Below are 24,533 nucleotides of genomic sequence, written 5' to 3'. Positions count from 1 at the left end.
TCTCGTTACCGGCAAGTCTCTTTACTCGTTTCGTAATACATCATCCCGCAACTAACTCATTAGTTGCAATGCTTGCAAGGCTTAAGTGATGTGTATTACCGAGAGGGCCCAGAGATACCTCTCCGACAATCGGAGTGACAAATCCTAATCTCGAAATACGCCAACCCAACATGTACCTTCGGAGACACCTGTAGAGCACCTTTATAATCACCCAGTTACGTTGTGACGTTTGGTAGCACACAAAGTGTTCCTCCGGTAAACGGGAGTTGCATAATCTCATAGTCATAGGAACAGTATAAGTCATGAAGAAAGCAATAACAACATACTAAATAATCAAGTGCTAAGCTAACGGAATGGGTCAAGTCAATCACATCATTCTCCTAATGATGTGATCCCGTTAATCAAATGACAACTCTTTGTCCATGGCTAGGAAACATAACCATCTTTGATTAATGAGCTAGTCAAGTAGAGGCATACTAGTGACACTCTGTTTGTTTATGTATTCACACATGTATTATGTTTCCAATTAATACAATTCTAGCATGAATAATAAACATTTATCATAATATAAGGAAATAAATAATAACTTTATTATTGCCTTTAGGGCATATTTCCTTCAAGGCGCCAGTAGGAGAGGTGTTTAATGCCGGGCAGCACAGGGACGGACGTGTGGCGCTCGGGGCACCGGAGTAGGTTCCTCGACACACGTGTTGATTTAATGGCGGTAGGCATGCTGACATATGCCGTTTCAATGCAACGATAAGGCATGCGTAGCGGGCGACACTCTTGGCCGGCGCACCGCTCCAATGCTGGCTCTAGTGAGCGGCCGCATCTGCTCTGGCCTACATGAATGCGGAGCTGGTGCTCTAGTGGGAAAGCGCGGGAGGGAGAGTGGTTTTGTGTGGGCCAGGTTTGTTGGACGCTTGCGTAGCAGCGGTTCGGACTCCTGCAAAGCCCCACGATTTGCTTTCGGTTTGCAGAAAAAAGGACGCCAGGGCCGGCCTGTGGACGGATGCAGGACCACGCGGTCCGGGCGGTTGCAGGTGGTCGGTGTTGGAGATGCCGTCGGAGACGGCAACGACAGGGGCATACTTTTGCAAATTTTCAATTTGTTTGTGTAGATCTGAATTTTTTTTTGAGCGAATCTGAAAGACAACATTTTAGAAAGAATCGAAGAGACAATGATGTGCAAGAAGGAATAGCAGGCCATGGGCCTTGAGTGATCACAATCGGGCAACGCCATTTTTGGGCCCGTCGGGTAAAATATCATCATCGCCGTTCTCTCTCCGCAGTCGAAGCACGCGCACCCCTTCCTTCCCAGCTCCCTCTCTCCCCCGCCTCCCGAAGAGGAGATAACGCAGGACAGGAAGGTACTCGCGCTCTGACTCCTCTGAATCCATCTGCCTCCGTCAAAGGATTCTTGCCGTGCTCTTCCAGCGGCGCCCTGCGTTCCCCAGCTAGGGCCGGCCGATTTTTCGTCTTTTTTAAAATATTTCATTCAGTTCCGCCACCTGCCGAAGTAGCGAGTTTCTCGGTGGAGGCTGCTACCACAAGAATGCGGTAGGGGCTGCGAACCCACCGGCCGACCAGGGGCGATGGCGGGGGTGCCGCCAAACGCGAGCATGGGGCTGCTCAATCTGGGCGGGTGCGGGGTTTTGCTCCCCTCCCTGCCGCCTAAGTCGAGCGCCGGTCACGGCTTTTTGGTCCCGAGGAGGGACGTCTCCGCGTCGCCGTTGAGCTGGGGTTTGGTCAGACGAGGCAGGTTTCTTGATGCCGGGTTCCGGGCGGCGGGTGCCTTGGCTAGCGGCGAGGCCGGTGCCGGCTCGTCGGAGTTGCGGCACATCGAGAAGGAGCTCACTTTTAGCCCCACATTCACCGACTATGTGAAGATGATGGAGTCGGTGAAGTTGGACAGGAGCAAGAGTTTGCAGGGAGGCGATTCGGATGGCCGGGGTTCCAGGAGGAGGTTCGCGGGCGATGGCGATACATCGGCTGGTAGGCGAGATGATAGGGAGTCAGTTGATCCAAGGAAGAAATCATTTGAGAGGAATAGAGGGGCTCAAAGGGACAGAGGGGGTGACCAAGGTAGGGGTGAGAGGTCAGCGATGAATGACAGCGCAGCAGAATTTGCTGGATTGGTGGGGAAAAGAATAGTGGGTGATGTTAAAAATAGCAGTGATGGTCAGAGGAAAGTTGAAGAATATGTACAGAGAAGAATAATTCGAGGCGAACGAAGCCGAATTGGGGACAGTACTGACAGTGACAACCGCAAGCAGTTTTCATCAGCATCATATGTGAAGACTAGAGATAATAAAGGTGGTGTGGTTGTTCATGAATCAGCAGGGAACAGGCATGCCCAGTCAAATGCACGGAAGGATTTACAAGGACGGGCAACTTCTGTTGTAAGTCGTACTTCTGTGACTCGGGATAGCAGCGTTATATTGAGGAACACCAGGCCTACCAATGCAAGAAGTAATATACACGAACATGACTTCAAATATCCTAGGGAGGGAAAAGTTTCCAGTAGTGAGGTCAATGCTGACAGTAAATTTCAAAGATACCAGCAAAGAACAGAGAATTCAGGAAGAAATCTTGTAGGTAGTTTTAGAGATAATAATGTGGACTATAGCATACCTACTGTAAGCAAAGGATACGGCCATACACAAACATTTTCTGAGAATTATGGTCATCGGATTGATAGTTTGGAGCATGGAAAACCTGAAACAATTCGAATGCACAGAGGAGAAAATGTTCAACAGGGGAAGTTTGTTAGAAGAGATTCAAATGCTGTCGTTGATGATAGGGCTGCTTTCAAGACTTTTGAGGCATTCACTGATGTCAGGAACAGGCCACGGGCTCTTCAAATGGAAATAGAAGAGAGGATTCAGAAATTAGCTAGTCGGTAAGTCTTCATATAATTGCTTGTATTCTAATGCTTTCTGCCATATAAGTTGAACATAGCATCCTCTTATTTTTGTTTGACAGGTGCAATAGCCTCTTTTAATTTGGAAAAATATGGTCCATGATGGTAGTTTACATGTACTCATTAATATTATAATTTTTTATTCAAATTGTATTTAAACTGCTTTGTATCTTCACTAGAGGCACAATTTATCATCATCATTCACATCAAATATACGATAACTCTAAAGGTCTAACCTACTTAGCTTACATTCCCGCTGATCCTTATAAATTACTACATGATAAATAATTCTAAGTGATAATACTGAACTTCTAGAAAGGTCTCGCTCAAATATATTCTTCTGACGCTTAGTGGTTATATGCACAGTTTATAAAGCGGGAATATGTATTCCTTAATCATTATCAGATCGTTCCAACAATAAAAATTACTACCAAGCTATTATTTACATTGTGATGCCTAGATGCAAATTATTATTTACAGTTTGTTTTGGAGAATTCTTGTATACATTTATGCAGATAATTATTTAAAAAGTACATTACTGACGGTAACCCAGCAATGGAACTTGTAAGCTGAGCTGACTACAAAAATATTTTTGTATTTCGTGCTTTCCGCAACTGATTATGATTAATCACGATGAGTCACCATTATCATATATTTTTAGTTAATATCGTACAATTCTATATTTTGAAGGCTCAATGCTACAGATGTAAATACTCCAGAGTGGAAATTCTCCAAGATGATTCATGATGCACAGATCAAATTCACTGATCACTCTATCCTAAGGGTTGTTCAGATATTGGGTCGATATGGAAACTGGAAACGTGTTCTGCAAGTTGTTGAATGGCTTCAATCACGTGAAAGATTCAAGTCCTACAAGAGCAGGTAGAATAGCTGCCCACTTATATGTTTCTATGTTTCTTATCGATCTTAAATCTGCATTTTTTGTTTTTGTATCATGCATTTTAACTGCTTTGATATATGTAGCACAATTATAGTGCTACCAAGTTGTTAACCATATGAATAAGTTGGTTGATCTATGTGCGCATGCTTAAAGTAGTTTCTTGGATTAATTTTTCTTGGTACCTCCACATGATCTCATTAAACGGGTACACTGCTTAGTATATAAAGTGCATATGATCTTTATAAGCACCTTCTGATGTAGGTATATTTATACAACAGTCCTTGATGTTCTTGGGAAGGCAAAGAGACCTTTCGAGGCATTGAATGTATTTTACACCATGCTGGTATAACTTGTACTTATCTTCATCTTATTTTATGCAAAAATACTTATCTTCATCTTATGGTCATCTTATTTAGATGCTGTTCCTATATTTCATTTGCAGGACCAATTATCTTCTTATCCTGACATCGCAGCTTATCATTGTATCGCTGTTACTCTTGGGCAAGCTGGTCTTGTGAAAGAACTATTTGATGTGATTGATTGCATGCGTTCCCCTCCTAAGAAGAAGTTTATGGTGGGCCCCGTTCAGAATTGGGATCCTCGGTTGGAACCAGACCTCATTGTATACAATGCGGTTAGTTCATTTGTAGCAAACATGATATTTGCATGGAATCAGCACAGCATTAGCATGGTGAAGTTTATCAGTTGAACATAACTGCTTCTGCTCATCTGTAGGTTTTGAATGCTTGCGTTCAACAAAAGCAGTGGGAAGGGACATTCTGGGTACTGCAACAGTTGAAAGAGAAGAATATTCGCCCAACTAATACAACATATGGTCTTGTAATGGAGGTAAGCTGATCGTGATACACATACAATACAATATGACACACTCTTTGTATTCTCTCCCACCCAACTATGCTGGGCCCTGAAGGGGAACTTCTACAGACCTCTAGATTTTCTGCAGCATAACAAAGCATTTTTAAAAATATTTTTTTGATCGAACTACACATGAAAGTGCCCTGGTTTCCTAAGAGCAGCTCATTATACAGAATGTTTCACCTGTATTTTTTTAACTTAAGCTTGGTTCTTTTCTGATTTCCACAACACCATGTTATATATAGTAAGCGCAATTCTTGTGCAACATAATCCATTTTTAGTCTAGTTTAACTTCATGGCAGTGCAGGTAATGCTTGTTTGCGGCAAGTATAACTTGGTGTATGAGTTCTTCGACAGGGTGAAGCAAAAATCAATACCTGGTGCATTGAACTATAAAGGTAATAACTACAAGTTGAATAAATGGGTAGTTTAAAGTTCAGGTCTGAGACTTCATGCTGGTTACAGTTCTCGTAAATGCACTCTGGAGAGAAGGAAAGATTGATGAAGCAGTCATGTCCGTGAAGGATATGGAAAATCGTGGAATTGTTGGTTCAGCTAGTCTCTATTATGACCTTGCTCGGTGCCTTTGCAGTGGAGGGCGGTGCAAAGAAGCACTTCTCCAGGTTTGGCTTATACAAGTGCAGTTAATGAGTTAATGTGTAATAACATTTGCCACAGCCCAGCGAAATTCCTTTTGTTAGCTAATTTCACCTTGATTTACTTGCAACTGTCAATTCTTTATTTTTTAAATGTGAGAATAAGTTTACATTGGGCACACTGATGGTTAAGTATTTCAACGAAGTTTAAGAATCAATGAGTTATATATTTTGTTGGTTTGACTGATTTATTGTGATTTTACAATGCAATATTTGCTATCATGGCCTTATGAGCAGAATCAGTGTTATTCTTGATTGTACACTTCACAAGACATATATGGTTTAACAATTTTTGTGCTCAAGCTAGTAAACACCAGATTGCATACATTATATTTTTGTTGAAGTAGGCATTGGGACATGGAACTACTAATATTTAGATGCGAAGCAAGCAGTCAGAACATATGAATTCGGTTCCGGCCCTCTAGTTTTCATTGCAGAGCTTTTGATTCGAGGGTAATTTCTACCAGCTACTAATACTCTTTAAGAAACATGTAGACGCAACTTAGAAATGTGATTCAGGGATTTTTTTAAAATGATTCAGGAATTTTAGGATTCGAATCTTTAGGAAATTTTCCTATGTGGGTTGTTTGGTTTGTAAGGATTGAATGCCGTTGTAGGCCTCCTTTGGTTCATAGGATAGGAATATTGTAGAATAGGAAGTGAGATGACATGCATCTCAATTCCTATAAAGAAAGAGATGCCATTTGATGCATAGGATAGGAAATTTTCCATTGAGTCTAGGCTAATGTTTTTTTTTCCTTTGAAATGTGAAGGATTGGACCCTAAACTACATAGGAATAGGAATCCATTCCTACAAACCAAAGAGCTCCATAGGAATTTTTCCTTTGAAAAATCCTATGAAATTCCTACAAGATTCCTACAAACCAAATGAGGCCGTAGTATTCCCAAGGATTTCTTCGCACAACATTACAAAGGAAATATTCTATTGACTCTCGAATCACTTGGAAATGACCCTTTGTTTCCCCTATGGTGCAATCAAACAAACTTTGGTTCAGATCCAATCTGTAGGACTTCAGTGGGCATTGCAATCCTGCGTTTTTCCTATTCCCATGTTTGGAAATTCCTGCGATCAAAACTTGCGGTCACTTCCGTTTCATTTCGTTAGTGTTTAAGTTTTTTGCTAGCCTAGTTCTTGCTCTTCTTCTAATACAAACTGGCACACGTTTGGGCGCTTGTTCGACATAAAAAAGAACTTTGTGGTCATAAACTCGTAAGAGTTGACAGAGCACCACTACATTCGAGCCTCTGTATCTTATATTGATAACCCCGTAACCTGTCTATGCACTATTTGTGTAATGTCCTCAAGACTGTTTGTTAGCTCTCAACTTTTATCTTAACAACTGTACTCAGGTTGAGAAGATATGCAAGGTCGCGAACAAACCGCTGGTTGTAACCTACACAGGACTTATTCAAACTTGCATCGATAGTGGAAGCATAGAAAATGCTACATACATATTCAAAGAAATGTGCAATTACTGCTCACCTAATAATGTGACTTGCAACATTATGCTGAAGTCATACATTGATCATGGAAAGTTTGAAGACGCGAAAGATCTACTGGAGAATATTCTAAATGGCAGGATAAGGAACAAAGCGGGTTTGGGTCAACAAGCAGTTGCAGACAAGTTTACTTTCAATAGTTTCTTGGATGCTTGTGCTGAAGCAAAAAAGTGGAATGACTTCGAGTACGCATTTCGTGAAATGTTATCTAACGGCTACCATTTTGACGAACGAAGGCACCTACGTATGGTACTTGATGCCTATAGGAGTGGAAAGGTACTTATCTTTTTTTCTTTTTTTTTTTGCGGGTGGAAAGTATCTCATATGCTCATGGTTTTGATTACCCGTGGATGTTCTTAAAAAGTCTAGCTTATAAAGCTAGAATATTTGTTTCACATAATTATTCAGGTCTAAAGCTGAAGTACTCTGGTTAGCCAGTGATAATGTAGGTCATGTCTGACATGGTGATAGGAGCATGTTGTCATATGGCGTAATTATTTTTAAATTGATACACAAAGGCCATATCATGAAGGGGAGCCTTGGCGCAGTGGTAAAGCTGCTGCCTTGTGACCAAGAGGTCACGGGTTCAAGTCCTGAAAACAGCCTCTTATAGAAATGTAGGGAAAGGCTGCGTACTATAGACCCAAAGTGGTCGGACCCTTCCCCGGACCCTGCGCAAGCGGGAGCTACATGCACCGGGCTGCCCTTTACACAAAGGCCATATCATAGTTCCTGCCATTCAGTTTGAAGCGTATGCTAAACCTTTTTTGGGGTGTGTTTACATGCAGACATTTGGGCCCTCATGACAATATGCCTCACTAGATTGTATCCGTAGCCTTGAAAAGGAATTTCAAGTAAAAGAGTAGCATGATAGAATAGGTGTTTCAAATTGAAATTACATTAGGCATGGCCACATGCACGATAGGTGTCGAACTGGTTGGTTAATCCATCTGGAGTGTCTCACCCTTGCTATCTGTTGTCCGTCATTATTCAGGAGCAGCTGCTGGAAGACATATGGGACTACCTGTGTCGCAGTGGTCGGGTTCCACCGTCTGCCATGATAATGGAAAGATTCTGCCTAAAACTGAGACAAGGCCATACGACGGCAGCACTCTCCTGCATCAGCAGCTTTGAGGAGAGCAAGATAGGCAGCGTTTCCTCCAAGTCGTGGTCGAATCTTCTGAACCGGAACGCGGACCTCCTCGAGGAGGAGAGCGTCGCCAAGCTTGTCCAAGAACTCGATGACTTCTCAAGGCCAGGGAGTTCCTGCCCTTCCTTGTATGAAAATATTCTGAGCAGCTGTACAGAATTCCTTGGTGGTTCTGGTGGAAAGGCAGCTTCTGATGGACGGATGCCTTTGTGTAATTCTTGACCGCTATGTTAGCCTCCTATCCTTTCGCCGTTCAAAGTTCGGTTATCAGTGGGTAGGGAACCACTGGTCTGCTTGTGGCTCTCATGCTCTTTTCCAAGAAGACCAACTTTGATGATATTACTACTGTACCAGAGTAGGAGTAGCATTTTGGTTGGGTTGGTTGCTGGTAATTGGCAGAAGCAACCTTTGGCATTGCCATCGTCACCCTTGGCGATGCGTGGCCTAAGCATGTTTGCTTGTTGTTTCATCATCTAATGGTGTAACAGTGACAGTGCGAATAGCTGGTATCACTATGACAGGATACATGGACGATAGTGCATGTTGATAGCTATATGTTCAGTCAGACAAAAATTTCCTGGTCTGTCTAGTTGCACTGGATTTGCAGAGTCTAAAACTATGTCCGCCGCTTGTTTTGGAAGGGCTGGTCCAAATGATCTCGTCTCCGGAAGGCTCCATCTGGAGAAATTTGCGCTCCTGTTGATAGAGTTTCCATCTGTTTCTACGTTGCGTTCGATTGGGACCAGCACACGCGGACAAGCTTGTCGCCGTCGCCGGATTGGTGCCAATTACCAGCCACACCGCAGGACAAGAGTGATTTAACTGTAGACGTTCATGTCGTGCCATACTAGTCTATCACTCCACTCCATGTTAAGATCCAAAGAAAAATCTACCACTCCTTTGATCAGATGGTGATAGCTTTGGACCATGTAGCCGCCTTCTCCTCTCCTCTCTAACCTTGGTCGTTCTTACTACTCCCATAAGGCTAGTTATAGTGGGAGTAACTTAGCTAGTAACATAGCGGCTTTCAAAACAAATTTGCTTATGTGGCATGTATTTAATGAGGGGAGATGCGTTTAGAATAACATAATATGTTACTGTAACATAGCGCTTCCCAAGATGAGATGAGTCTACAATCTAATAAATGAAGCCATCTATGATACTACTACTATATTACTTTGCACTATGAATGTAGTAACTTAGAATAGTGTCATATGCATGACACTAGTATAAGTTACTCCCCACTATGACCAGCCTAAGCGTGCTTCAATTAATATGGACCAGAGGAGTAACTGTCTTCACCGGTGAACACCACCACCCTACCTCTGGCAATTTCTATGACGTCGTGAGGTTGGGGAGGCTATTTTTCTTTCTTCATATTTTTAGATATGTCACTGTTTGTTGTCTCAACAACGACAGTGATAATATCGGCTTGCGTAATAATTGTCATCATTCTCCCTCCACATGGTATTGCCTCGAATGCCAATCGAGATGTGAGTTTTGTGCCACATCGATTTGGAGTTTCAGACCGTGTAGTCCGACCAACCATGGCATGACTTGTTTACAACTCCTATGGGCTCAGATGGATGTGTGGTGTGGATCCTGGTTTTCGGGAGCAGCGACAACTGATACTCCGACCTATGCGTGAAGTTAGTGCACCTTGATCTTATGATCTACTTGAAGATGTGGATAAATAGAGAGAACGATGGTACCTAAAGGGATCTCGTCAGTGTTGATGATGTCACAATAGTTTTTTACTTAGATTCAGACGACCCCTGATTGGTAAAACTCATATCTCCTACTTATGGTGTACTTGATCAGTGGGAAATTGCTACAATGGAGTATATCCGGCAAGACTTGACCTATGTAACCTACAATGGAGAACTAGGTCAAGGCTTGGCCTATGGAGAGCAAGACCTGACTTTTATATAGTTTGGCATGTGCCGGTAATTAGGCAGTTTTCTTCAGAGAGATATGACACGATCTAGTGATCCCGCAGTGAACTCCCGTAACGAGAATATTCCAGACTGAACGCACACAATGTTATCTCTTTTGGGTGCATACTCACGCGAAATGTTATCCCCTTTGGGTCATACTCGTAGGTGGACTTGGTTTGTGCGCGCCCATAGGGTATACCCCTCCGACTATATACCTATACACATCGACAATGCCCTATTCTGGCTAGAGCGATAATTCAAGAGTTTGGTTTTGTTGAAGATGAAGGCTGTCAATGATTTGTTTGATCTTGGTTTGTGTGTTTGCTGGGAGCCTTTGTGTGAAAATCACTTTACTATCCTTCAGAAAATGACATTTCCAAGTCTTGTATTTCGTTTCATAAACGACATATTGCCTGGTTTATCAGTTTAATGGAATCCATGGTTTTCTGTAAAAAAAAGAAACTTTGAGCCATCTAGAATTATATTTATTTATTTATTTATAAAAACCATGTGTTAATGAGTCAAATATGTCTTGTAATTTAAAATGGATGGTGTATGACGCTACAGAATATTGACTCTATTTTCATGAATATTCCTTGATTTATGGAACTCCGCCTATGTTATCTCAACATAGCCGGTCCCAAGCCCGGGTGAAGGAGGAGGGTTGTGATAGGCTTGGTGAGCCAACGTAAAAACTCAGCCACTCTTATGGAGATGAAACCCAAAATATTTTCGTTGGGGCGTAACCCTCTCAGCGACACGCCACATCAGAACCTGGGTGTGGTGGCAAATGGGCAAGGGCGGGGCCATCACCCCCCTGGTGGCACACCCTATCTTGATATGGATATGGTGGCAAGTGAGCGAGGATCGGGTCGTCACATTCTTAGTGGCGCGCTACATCGGCGCCCGGATGTAGTGGAAAATGAGCAAGGGTCTTCACATTTGACTCGACGAGTGCGAAGGGTAAGGAAGCTAGCCGAGCCTAGGAGGATTCGCCTAGGTAGCTGGAACGTAGGGTCTCTGACAGGGAAGCTTCGGGAGCTAGTTGATGCAGCGGTGAGGAGAGGTGTTGATATCCTTTGCATCCAAGAAACCAAATGGAGGGGACAAAAGGTGAAGGAGGTGGAGGATACCGGCTTCAAGCTATGGTACACGGGGATGGCTGCAAACAGAAATGGCGTAGTCATCTTGATCAACAAGAGCCTCAAGTATGGAGTGGTAGACGTCAAGAGACGTGGGGACCGGATTATCTTGGTCAAGCTGGTAGTTGGGGACTTAGTTCTCAATGTTATGAGCGTGTATGTCCCGCAAGTAGACCACAATGAGAACACCAAGAGGGTGTTTTGGGAAGGCCTGGTGTATGCTCTTTGCGGATGATGCTAGTTGACGATAGTTAGACGGGGGTAAATAGGAAGTTAGAGTTACGGAGACAAACCTTGGAACCAAAGGGTTTAGGCTTAGTAGAACTAAAACCGAGTACATAATGTGCAGTTTCAGTACTACTAGGTGTGAGGAGGAGGAGGTTAGCCTTGATGGGCAGGTGGTACCTCAAAAGGAACCTTTCGATATTTGGGGTCAATGCTGCAGGAGGATGGGGGTATTGATGAATATGTGAATCATCAAATGAAAGCAGGATGGATGAAGTGGCGCCAAGCTGCTGGCATTCTCTGTGACAAGAGAGTGCCACAAAAGCTAAAAGGCAAGTTCTACAGGACGGCGGTTCAACCCGCAATGTTGTATGGCGCTGAGTGTTGGCTGACTAAAAGGCGACATGTTCAACAGTTGGTTGTGGTGGATATGCGTATGTTGAGATGGATGTGTGGCCACACGAGGAAGGATCAAGTCCGGAATAATGATATACGAGATAGAGTTGGGGTAGCACCAATTGAAGAGAAGCTTGTCCAACATCGTCTGAGATGGTTTGGGCATATTCAGCGCTGGCCTCCAGAAACTCCAGTGAATAGCGGATGGCTAAAGCGTGCGGAGAATGTCAAGAGAGGTCTGTATATGATCAAAATTAGGTCTAGAGGGGGGGGGGGTGATTAGACTACTTGACCAAATAAAAATTTAGCCTTTTCCCAATTTTAAGTCTTGGCAGATTTTAGCAAGTTAGCACAAGTCAAGCAATCAACCTATACATGCAATTCTAAGATTGTAGCAGCGAAAAGTAAAACATTGCATATGAAGGTAAAGGGAAGGGTTTGGAGAAGGCAAACGCAATATAGACACGGAGATTTTTGGCGTGGTTCCGATAGGTGGTGCTATCGTACATCCGCATTGATGGAGACTTCAACCCATGAAGGGTAACAGTTACGTGAGTCCACGGAGGGATCCACCCATGAAGGGTCCACGAAGAAGCAACCTTGTCTATCCCACCATGGCCATCGCCCATGAAGGACTTGCCTCACTTGGGTAGATCTTCACGAAGTAGGCGACCTCCTTGCCCTTACAAACTCCTTGGTTCAACTCCACAATCTTGACGGAGGCTCCCAAGTGACACCTAACCAATCTAGGAGACACCACTCTCCAAAAGGTAATAGATGGTGTGTTGATGATGAACTCCTTGCTCTTGTGCTTCAAATGATAGTCTCCCCAACACTCAACTCTCTCTCATAGATTTGGCTATGGTGGAAGATGATTTGAGTGGAAAGTAACTTAGGGAAGGCTAGAGATCAAGATTCTTGTGGTTGGATTGGAATGCCTTGGTCTCAAACATGAGTAGGTGGTTCTCTCTCAAAAAATGAGTAGTGGAAGTGTAGGCACATTCTAATGGATCTCTCACAAATGGAGAAGGGGGTGGAGGGGTATATATAGCCTCCACACAAAATCCAACCGTTACACACTTTTTACCCAACTCGGTCAGATCGAATAGAAGAACTCGGTGAGACCGATTTAGTTCAAAATGTGAACGTTAGGAATCTCAGTGGGACCGAGGAGATCAACTCGGTGGGACCGATGTGCTAGGGCTAGGGCAAAACCTCATCGGTGAGACCGATCGCATAAACTCGGTGAGACTGATTTCAACAACTGATCAAACAGAGAGTTGGTCAAGCAAACTCGATGGGACCGATCGCTCCTTTCGGTGAGACCGAAATGTTACAGAAGGGGAACAAAGAGTTTGCAATGCGAACTCGGTGGGACTGATCGCTCATTTCGGTGAGATCGAAATGTTACAAAGGTAAACAGAGATTTTGCAAAGCCATCTCGGTGAGACCGAGAGCCGTATCGGTGAGACCAAATTGATTAGGGTTTCTGGCTATGGCCATGTCAAATGAACTCGGTGGCATTTGATAGATCAAATCGGTGGGGCCGAGTTTGACTTTAGGTTTTGGACAAAGGTGGAAATGCGAAAATGGCTGAGGGTTTTGGAGTAATATCACTAAGCACTTTGAGCAAGTAGACCATTAAGCAACACCTCATCCCCTTTTAGTACTATTGGATTTCCTATGGACTTAGTGTGATCTTGGATCACTAAAATTAAAATGAAGAGTCTCGAGCCTTTGCCAATCTTCGTCCTTAGCATTTTGAGGGGTCCGCATCTCTAGTCCATGCCATGCCAATCATTGAACTTCCTGAAATATTTAACTTGAATGGATATTAGTTCAATGAGCTATATGTTGTTATGAATTACCAAAACCACTCGGGGATTAGTTGCACTTTCAATCTCCCCCTTTTTGGTAATTGATGCCAACATATAGATCAAAGCTTCGACAAATGATAATATAAAAGAAATACATCATCACTTTGAGAAGTATGTGATAAGCAAGAGCTCCCCCTAAATTTGTGCATTATTTAAAATTTGCTTTTGAATGCAAATGCACAATCGATTAGGATCATGGGTCACTCTTCCATGTCACATACATCTTGGTGGAGCGCTAAAAATGATAAGCTATAAGAAACATGCACTCATCACCAAGAACCAACATGAATGATCATACACAAGTGTGTAGGACCTTGAGAAGAGGTGTCTAGAGAGGGGGGGGGGGTGATTAGACACTAAGTACCAAAGTTGCAGTTTTTAACCCTTTTTAAGTTTAAGTGGAGTTTAGGCACAAATTTAACATTCACAACACATAGCAAGCAAGCGTGCAAAGAGTATATGAGCAGCGGAAAGTAAAGCATGCAACTTGCAAGAATGTAAAGGGAAGGGTTTTGGAGGATTCAAACGCAATTGGAGACACGGATGTTTTTGGCGTGGTTTCGATAGGTGGTGCTATCGTACATCCACGTTGATGGAGACTTCAACCCACGAAGGGTAACGGTTGCGCGAGTCCACGGAGGGCTCCACCCAAGAAGGGTCCATGAAGAAGCAACCTTGTCTATCCCACCATGGCCGTCGCCCACGAAGGACTTGCCTCACTAGCGGTAGATCTTCACGAAGTAGGCGATCTCCTTGCCCTTACAAACTCCTTGGTTCAACTCCACAATCTTGTCGGAGGCTCCCAAGTGACACCTAGCCAATCTAGGAGACACCACTCTCCAACAAGTAACAAATGGTGCGTTGATGATGAACTCCTTGCTCTTGTGCTTCAAATGATAGTATCCCCAACACTCAACTCTCTCTCATAGGATTTGGATCTGGTGGAAAGAAGATTTGAGTGGAAAGCAACTTGGGGAAGGCTAGAGATCAAGATTCATATGGTAGGAATGGAATATCTTGGCCTCAACACTTGAGTAGGTAGTTCTCTCTCAGAAATAGGATGCTGGAAGTGTAGGCTTGTTCTGATGGCTCTCTCCACGAATGAAGAGGAGGTGGAGGGGTATATATAGCCTCCACACAAAATCTAACCGTTACACACAATTTACCAATCTCGGTGGGACCGAATCAATAAACTCGGTCAGACCGATTTTAGTAAATCTAGTGACCATTAGGATTTTCGGTGGGACCGAAATGCAACTCGGCAGGACCGATATGGTTAGGGTTAGGGCATAACGTAATCTCGGTGAGACCGATTACACAAACTCGGTAAGACCGATTTTGGTAATTAGCTAACCAGAGAGTTGGTCAGGCAAACTCGGTGGGACCGATTACTCAAACTCGGTGGGACCGATTTTGGTAATAAGTTAACCAGAGAGTTTGCATTGTAATCTCGGCAGGACCGATTGCTCAAACTCGGTGAGACCGATTTTGATAATGGACATACACAGAGAGATTACAATCCCATCTTGGTGAGACCGAGATCCCTATCGGTGAGACCGATTTGCCTAGGGTTTGTGGCAGTGGCTATGACATCTAAACTCGGTGGCGCCGGATAGAAAGAATCGGTATGGCCGATTTTGGCTTTGGGTTTAGGTCATTTGTGGATGTGAGAAAGTAGCTGAGGGTTTTGGAGCATATCACTAAGCACATGAAGCAAGAGGCTCATTAAGCAACACCTCATCCCTCCTTGATAGTATTGGCTTTTCCTATAGACTCAATGTGATCTTGGATCACTAAATGTAAAAAGAAGAGTCTTGAGCTTGAATCTTGAGCCGATCCTTTGTCCTTAGCATCTTGAAGGAGTTCCCACATCCTTTAGTCCATGCCACTCCAATGTTGAACTTGTCTGAAACATACTAGATAAAAGTGTTAGTCCAACAAGAGATATGTTGACATTAATTACCAAAACCACCTAGGGAGCACTTGTGCTTTCAATCTCCCCCTTTTTGGTAATTGATGACAACATACATCAAAGCTTTTAGATAAAGATATAGAGAATAGCAAGTAAAGCTTTGGAAAGACATGTAACAAACATAGGCTCCCCCTACATGTATGCAATCATGTGAATATGGAATATAGAAGCATTTGAGAGCATAACCATGACAGAGTAGGCAATGTGTTACATGTATCTTGGCCATATGCATCAGAGCAAAGAATATTAAAGAAAATACTTTCATGCTCACGAGTCCTTCTGGAAAACAGTATGTACATCAGCAAGAATTCCTCATACACATGAGTGTGAAGCATATACTTACCTTGTAGTCTTGAGTTGGCTTAGGATGGAATGAACCTGCACAAACAAGGTTAGATAACACAGGTACATCTACTAGCCAAAGCAAACAGAAGAAACTACAAGAATACCAAGACTGGGATGACATGTAGAGAGTGAGTACTAAGTACCACATTTGATTAGACATGTCCCCAAGAGTATAGATATGCAATGAATTTAAATGATTTCTTTCCCTTAGATGTCTTGCCCCCTGAATCTAGCATGGGATACTGGGAGAAGATAGGGAACAGAAAATCAGAGCTGAAAGATATAAATGAATAGTGCTAATGCAAACTAATACAAGTAAGCACATATGAACATGTCTTTCCCCTCAAGAAGACATGTGGCATCTCTCCTCTTGAACATCAAACATCTGGGATCCTTGAGAAATACTTTCTACTAGTATTCTCTCCCCCTGGAGATCTCTCTCACTCTCCCTGAAGGATCTCTCTCCCCCTGAGAAGGTGATACTCTCTCTAAAATGATAAGCTTTGATGTGATCTCTCTCTCCCCCTTTGACATCAATTTCCAAGAAGGGCTTGATAAAGATGTGATCTCTCTCTCCCTCTAGAATTTGTCGTGAATGGGTTTGATCCTTGAGTCACAACATAAAGCACTTGATAAAATGTGATGCTTGTTAGAGGACAAGATTCATTGAGTGGAGCTGGATCAGAAGAAACTTAGAAAAAGTGGCAAACTGTTTTTCCTGTGGTGAAATCGGTGGCACCGAGTTGTATGCTTCGGTTGTACCGAAAGAATTCGGTTGGACCGAAAATATCAAATCGGTGAAACCGAGTTCATCACAAAGAAAACACTTGTCACTGCAGCTCACTGGACTAGTAAGATCTCACAAAGATTTGCAAGGAATTAACTGAATGATATGCAATGAATTGATGCATAAAATGCAGAGCAAACAAACGAAAAAAATAAAGAAATCTAGATGAAGTTTTTTTTGAAAGGGGAAACAAATATGCATGAGACAAATGCAAAAACACAGAGACAAACACAAGAGAACTTCATCTAGAGATGGTCGGCGACAAAGTCACCTATGTTAGAGTATATTGACTTAGGAGTCAAGTGAGATCACTTGATCATAGGTCATACTCATCGTTTAAGCTCAAAATGGGGTTACCATTTTTTCGTTTAAGCATCTTGATGTATTCACATCTTGTCGAGTTGCTTTAGCTCATGTCTCGGAGTAAAGCTTCTCTAAGATGGAATAACATACCTTGGTTGGTGGTGTAGATCATGTAGTTGAACTTGTGTGGGTTGCTCAAGGTTGATGTAGCTCATCAAGAGTTGGGAGCACCACTTGGAATTTGAGTCCATCTACCTACATGGGTTAGTTTTTGCAAGGAAGAGCACTTGTCTATCCAAAAATGACAATCATGAAGCTTAACATAGAATTTGTCAAAGGATATGTTTGAATGGTTTCGTGCTTCCTTGTCTTCAACCACCTTTGTATAGAGACTTGGTGATGTAGAGATTGCTCAAGATGTGAGTAGATTACAATCTCATGGAATTTGATTCAACCAAGTACCTACATTGGTTAGATAACATGCAAGATGCAAATATGTCCATGACATAAGATTTTCATCATAAGAGAGATATCAAGGATTAGTCATAAGCTCATGTCTTGCATGTATCCAATGGAGTTTCTACTCCAAGTTTGAAGCATCTATGATGTTTAATTCTCCTCTCAACCTGCAAAACACTTTCTCATCAAGAGGTTTAGTGAATATATCTGCTAATTGCTTTTCGGTGCGAACATGCTTAAGATCAATGTCACCCTTAGCAACATGATCTCAGATGAAATGATGACGAACTTCAATATGCTTAGTTCGAGAATGTTGCACAGGATTATGTCCAATTTTGATAGCACCTTCATTGTCACAAAGCAATGCAACATGTTTCACATATATCCCATAATCTTTAAGAGTTTGGGTCATCCAAAGTAATTGAGCACAACATGAACCAGCGGCATTGTACTCTGCTTCGGCGGTGGATAAGGATACCGGGTTTTGTTTCTTGGAGGACCAAGACACAAGAGATCTACCAAGAAATTGACAAGTACCCGAAGTGGACTTTCTATCAACCTTGTCTCCGGCATAGTCTGAGTCAGAGTAGCCAACAAGATCGAAAGAGGCCCTCTTAGGATACCAAATGCCAAAATTTGGTGTATGTATTAAGTATCTCACTATCCTTTTCACAGCCTTAAGATGACTTTCTTTAGGAGCAGCTTGATATCTTGCACACATGCACACGCTTAGCATAATATCGGGACATGAAGCACATAGGTATAACAATGAACCAATCATAGAGCGATAAACCTTTTGATCAACCGGTTCACCATCTTTGGTCAAATCAAGATGTCCACTAGTAGGCATGGGTGTAGACATACCTTTGCATTCTTGCATATTGAACTTCTTGAATAAGTCCTTAGTGTACTTCGTTTGAGAGACAAAGGTACCTTCCTTAGTTTGCTTGATTTGCAACCCAAGAAAGAATTTGAGTTCACTCATCATTGACATCTCAAACTTCTCCGACATTAGCTTTCCAAACTTCTCACTAAAATGAGGGTTAGTCGATCCAAATATGATATCATCAACATAAATTTGGCACACAAATAGTTCTCCATTAACCCTTTTAGTGAAAAGAGTAGAATCAATTTTCCCAATTTCAAATCCCTTTCCAAGAAGAAATTTAGTTAAGCATTTGTACCAAGCTCTAGGAGCTTGTTTAAGACCACAAAGAGCTTTGTGAAGTTTGTAAACATGATTTGGTTTCTTAGGATTGACAAAGCCGGGAGGTTGTTTAACATAAACTTCCTCCTCTATTTCACCATTTAGAAAAGCACTTTTAATGTCCATTTGGTACAATGTGATATCATGGTGATTAGCATAGGCAATTAAGATGCGAATAGACTCAAGTCTAGCAACAGGATCATAAGTCTCACCATAGTCCATACCTTCGACTTGTGTGTAGCCTTGGGCGACGAGACGTGCTTTGTTGCGAACTACTTGTCCATCTTCATCTTGCTTGTTGTGAAACACCCATTTGGTACCGATGATGTTGTGGTTGTTGTCGGGCTTCTCAACCAATGTCCAAACTTGGTTTCTCTCAAAGTTGTGTAGCTCTTCATGCATAGCGTTTATCCAATCCGGATCTTCCAATGCTTCTTCAACCTTCATAGGTTCAATGCTAGAGATGAAAGAATAGTTTTCACAAAAGTTAGCTAAACGAGTTTTAGAGCGAGTGATTCTCCCGATTTGAATATCATTGTAGATTTGCTCGACGGGATGGTCTTTAGCAATTCTTGCTCGAACTCGTGAAAGCTTTTGCTTGGATCTTGGCTGAACTTCTTCTTCATCATCTTCTTCTTCTTCTTGATCTTCTTCATTGTTGGCGTTGTCGTTCTCTTGTCGTGGTGGAGAAGGAGGTCCTTGACGTTCATCTTGATGCACTTCCTCGTTTTCTTCATCTTGGTGTGTCCCACTTGTGGATGCTTCCGTATCAACTCTTGGTTCACCTTGTCGTGAAGTAGAAGCTTCCACTTGGATGGACGAGGTACTCTCCTTCACCTCCGTTCGACGGACCTTGCCAATAGACAAGTCTTGGATTACTTCCGAAGGATCTTTGTCTCCTACATCAATTGGCAATTGCTCGGTGAGGAGCTCGTATGCCGTCTTGCCGAGTAGCTTGTGAAGATACAAGCGATTTGTTGCATGACAAGCTGTCTCAACCGCTTCTGCCCAAAAGTGCTTCAACGTCTTGTACTCATCAAGCATCGTTCTCGCCATTTTGATGAGCGTCTGGTTCTTCCTCTCAACAACTCCATTTTGTTGAGGTGTGTACGTAGCCGAGAACTTGTGTGAAATCCCTTCTTCGTCAAGAAAGGTGTCCACATTTGCGTTCGAACTCCATTCCGTTGTCGCTGCGAACCTTCTTGATCTTCACTTCAAATTGATTTTGGGCCTTCCTAGCGAAGTTCTTGAAGATCTTTTGGACCTGCGATTTATCATTGAGAAAGAACACCCACGTAAATCTTGAAAAATCATCAACTATAACTAGACCAAAAGAATTTCCACCGAGACTCTTGTAAAGTTGGGACCAAAGAGATCCATGTGAAGTAGCTCAAGTGGCCTCCTTGTGGTCATGATGTTCTTCACGGGATGCCTTCCTCCAACCTGTTTAACTGCTTGACAAGCACTGCAAAGTCTATCCTTATCAAATATGACATTGTTAACACCAAGGATATGATTTCCTTTAATAAGCTTGTCAAGGTTTCTCATGCCAACGTGACCTAGTCGTCTATGCCATAACCAACCTTTTGAGGATTTAGCAATGAAGCAAGTTTTAGGTTGGGCCTTTTTAGTGAAATCAACAATGTATAGATCACCTCTACGTATACCGGTAAAGACCATTTTATGATTGTCTCGACGAAACACTTGGCAATCAACTTCAGTAAATAAGACATTGAAACCAAAGTCAACAAGTCTAGATACTGAAAGTAAGTTGTATCCAAGAGATTCAACGAGCATGACATTTTGTATGGAGCTATCATGTGAGATGGCCACCTTACCAAGGCCAACCACCTTACCCTTTGAGTTGTCACTGAAAGTGACATACTTTCGAGGACTATCATTATCAGCAAGCTCACGAAACATGTATTTATCTCCGGTCATGTGATCGGTACATCCACTATCAAGAACCCATTCCTTTCCTCCTGACATATATCCCCGAAGATTTGCCATAAGACCAAAGTGTCTCATTGCATCATCAAGATCAAAGTCATCATCATCATCCTCATCATAGTATCCATGTTCAACATCGTCATGTGGTGGATCAAATCCTAGAGAGGGTGATTTGTTAGAGTGATTTTGACAATGATCTTGTCTATGAATTTTTATAACTTCGGAAATAATATCACTAATAATACCAACATTTCCTTTGGCACGCATAAGATTTGTAAGCTCAAATAGACGATCACCAAACATAGGATCACTAGTATTCATCTTACTCAAGGCAATAGACTTATGAAGAATTTCATCAAGATTTTTCAAAGAATAATCAGGAAATCGTTCCTCAAGAAATTTCCATATAGTGTAGGCACACTCAAGAGTAGGCAATTTTATAATCAAGTTTCTAGGCAAGCCTCTAGTGATAAGATTAACAGTTCTAACATTCCTAATCATGTCAATACACTCATCAAGGGTAGGATGTATAGGATCAACATAAGGTGCACAAGGGCTAGCAATGTACTTGTTCAAATGATATTGATTGAAAATTACAAGCATCTCATTTTTCCACTCATGAAAATACTCCCCATCAAGAATAGGCACTCTATGTCTAAGACTCCCCAAAGTAGACTCATCCATCTTCCTCCAATGGTGATTAAACCAAGGCAATGGAGACCAAAGCTCTGATACCACTTGTAGGACCTTGAGAAGAGGTGTCTAGAGGGGGGTGATTAGACACTAAGTACCAAAGTTGCAGTTTTTAACCCTTTTTAAGTTTAAGTGGAGTTTAGGCACAAATTTAACATTCACAACACATAGCAAGCAAGCATGCAAAGAGTATATGAGCAGCGGAAAGTAAAGCATGCAACTTGCAAGAATGTAAAGGGAAGGGTTTTGGAGGATTCAAACGCAATTGGAGACACAAATGTTTTTGGCGTGGTTCCGATAGGTGGTGCTATCGTACATCCACGTTGATGGATACTTCAACCCACGAAGGGTAACGGTTGCGCGAGTCCACGGAGGGCTCCACCCAAGAAGGGTCCACGAAGAAGCAACCTTGTCTATCCCACCATGGCCGTCGCCCACGAAGGACTTGCCTCACTAGCGGTAGATCTTCACGAAGTAGGCGATCTCCTTGACCTTACAAACTCCTTGGTTCAACTCCACAATCTTGTCGGAGGCTCCCAAGTGACACCTAGCCAATCTAGGAGACACCACTCTCCAAGAAGTAACAAATGGTGCTTTGATGATGAACTCCTTGCTCTTTTGCTTCAAATGATAGTCTCCCCAACACTCAACTCTCTCTCATAGGATTTGGATCTGGTGGAAAGAAGATTTGAGTGGAAAGCAACTTGGGGAAGGCTAGAGATCAAGATTCATATGGTAGGAATGGAATATCTTGGCCTCAACACATGAGTAGGTAGTTCTCTCTCAGAAATAGGATGCTGGAAGTGTAGGCTTGTTCTGATGGCTCTCTCCACGAATGAAGAGGAGGTGGAGGGGTATATATAGCCTCCACACAAAATCTAACCGTTACACACAATTTACCAATCTCGGTGGGACCGAATCAACAAACTCGGTCAGACCGATTTTAGTAAATCTAGTGACTGTTAGGATTTTCGGTGGGAATGAAATGCAACTCGGTAGGACCGATATGGTTAGGGTTAGGGCATAACGTGATCTCGGTGAGACCGATTACACAAACTCGGTAAGACCGATTTTGGTAATTAGCTAACCAGAGAGTTGGTCAGGCAAACTTGGTGGGACCGATTACTCAAACTCGGTGGGACCGATTTTGGTAATAAGTTAACCAGAGAGTTTGCATTGTAATCTCGGCAGGACCGATTTCTCAAACTTGGTGAGACCGATTTTGATAATGGACATACACAGAGAGATTACAATCCCATCTCGGTGAGACCGAGATCCCTATCGGTGAGACCGATTTGCCTAGGGTTTGTGGCAGTGGCTATGACATCTGAACTCGGTGGCGCTGGATAGAAAGAATCGGTATGGCCGATTTTGGCTTTGGGTTTAGATCATTTGTGGATGTGAGAAAGTAGCTGAGGGTTTTGGAGCATATCACTAAGCACATGAAGCAAGAGGCTCATTAAGCAACACCTCATCCCTCCTTGATAGTATTGGCTTTTCCTATAGACTCAATGTGATCTTGGATCACTAAAATGTAAAAAGAAGAGTCTTGAGCTTGAAGCTTGAGCCAATCCTTTGTCCTTAGCATCTTGAAGGAGTTCCCACATCCTTTAGTCCATGCCACCCCAATGTTGAACTTGTCTGAAACATACTAGATAAAAGTGTTAGTCCAACAAGAGATATGTTGACATTAATTACCAAAACCACCTAGGGAGCACTTGTGCTTTCAAAGTGTAATGGATATCATCAAGCAAGCACACATTAAAGCATAGTATAATCAGACACATGATCATAAGATTATCTCACACATGAGCACAAATATTGTAGCACACATCAAACAAGCAAACAAACTATCAAAGTAGCAAGAGAGCAACAAAAAGGCAAAATGCTGTCTCTCTCTCAGCCTAATGATCTATACACTTTCTCCCCCTTTGGCAACAAGTTACCAAAAAGCTTGAAAATGCATAGTGCTATATGGCACTCTAGGCACGATCTCCGGGAGCTCCTGAAGGGGTCTTCTGGCTGGTTGCTCCGGTGTGCGTAGATGGAATGGAGAGGAGTCCGTTTGCAAAAGCTTCATTTGATGTCTGTGGAGCTGGAGGAGTTGAAATCGGAGGAATCACTGAGGCAGTTGCTGCAGGTGCTGACAATGTATTCCTGGTATCACTGGCAACTGGCACAGCTGAAGACCTTTGTGCCCTTGGCATTTGCTGAAAGGCATCTGTGGTTGGTCCGTCACTCCTTTCTTCAAGCTCTTCCTGGAGTCTCTCCACAGTTGATTGAATCTCTGTGACCTTCACATATAGATCATGAATTTTTGTCTCAATGATCCTCTCAAGACTCTCTTGATTCTGAGTCAGGGTGGCCAATCCCTTCTCAATCCTCACGGTAGCCTCAAGCAGATAACTGAGTTGATCCTGCTTGGTCTTGAGCATCACTAGTGAAGCATCTAAAGCACTAGCTGGTTTTGCTGCTTTAGCAGCCTTTGCTTTCTCTCTCTTCTCCTGGGCTTCTGCACATCTTGGATGAGATGCATCCATGACAACCTCATTGTCCTCAAATTCTGGCCTCAGGGGAAGATGCTCTTTGTCAAGAAGATATGTCCCTGTCCCCATCTTGGAGTTGATAAGCATCTGAATGTGAGGGGCATATCCACAAGATCTCTTCCGATCAGCTGCAGTTCCCTTTACTATTTCAACAATGAGACTCATTACCTTGAACTTTTGTGGCACATCAAACAAGTGAAGCAAGTTGATTGAGTGACCATGGATCATCCTATGATCTCCTGACTTGGGCAACAAAGTGTGCCTCGGAATAGTGTTGATGGTGGTCAAGCCAGAGAGAAGATAATAGATAGACCCAAACTTATGAGTCTCCAAAGCCTTATCAGGAATCTCTTGGTACATATGTGCCATGGAGTTGTGGTCTTTCCTGGTCTTGGCATACACATCTATATCATTCTCATCTTCGGTAGGGGCATTGATCAACTTGGCTCACTCAGCAATTGTAGACTGATACCTAGTTCCTTCAGTCATCCAGACTATCTTGCCATCCAGATAGAAATGAGTAGTGGAGTAGAATTCCATAATCATCTCATCATTCCACTTTGTCAATTTCTGTCCAACAAATTTGTCAACCTCATTCATCTTGAAGCTCTCATGCACTCCAGGGAAGAAATTTTCATTGTCATCTCATGCCACACACAATGGGTTT

The 24,533-nt window shown here is 42.7% G+C and overlaps 1 protein-coding gene across 1 annotated transcript; it reads left to right on the top strand.

Moving 5' to 3' along the window:
- Positions 1-1,286: 1,286 nt before the first annotated feature.
- LOC123070592 (pentatricopeptide repeat-containing protein At1g30610, chloroplastic) lies at positions 1,287-8,419 on the top strand. The gene is made up of 9 exons (XM_044493855.1): positions 1,287-2,902; positions 3,614-3,805; positions 4,086-4,167; positions 4,267-4,458; positions 4,560-4,673; positions 5,008-5,098; positions 5,166-5,323; positions 6,728-7,153; positions 7,872-8,419. Exons 1-9 carry the CDS (start codon positions 1,596-1,598, stop codon positions 8,247-8,249), a joined length of 2,940 nt encoding a protein of 979 aa, XP_044349790.1. The 5' UTR covers positions 1,287-1,595; the 3' UTR covers positions 8,250-8,419.
- Positions 8,420-24,533: the final 16,114 nt, after the last annotated feature.

The sequence above is a fragment of the Triticum aestivum genome, chromosome 3B (genome assembly GCF_018294505.1).
Source record: "Triticum aestivum cultivar Chinese Spring chromosome 3B, IWGSC CS RefSeq v2.1, whole genome shotgun sequence".
Lineage (NCBI taxonomy): Eukaryota > Viridiplantae > Streptophyta > Magnoliopsida > Poales > Poaceae > Triticum > Triticum aestivum.
The sequence above is the reverse complement of the archived record's forward strand: the minus strand, read 5'-3'. Positions and strand labels throughout refer to the sequence as shown.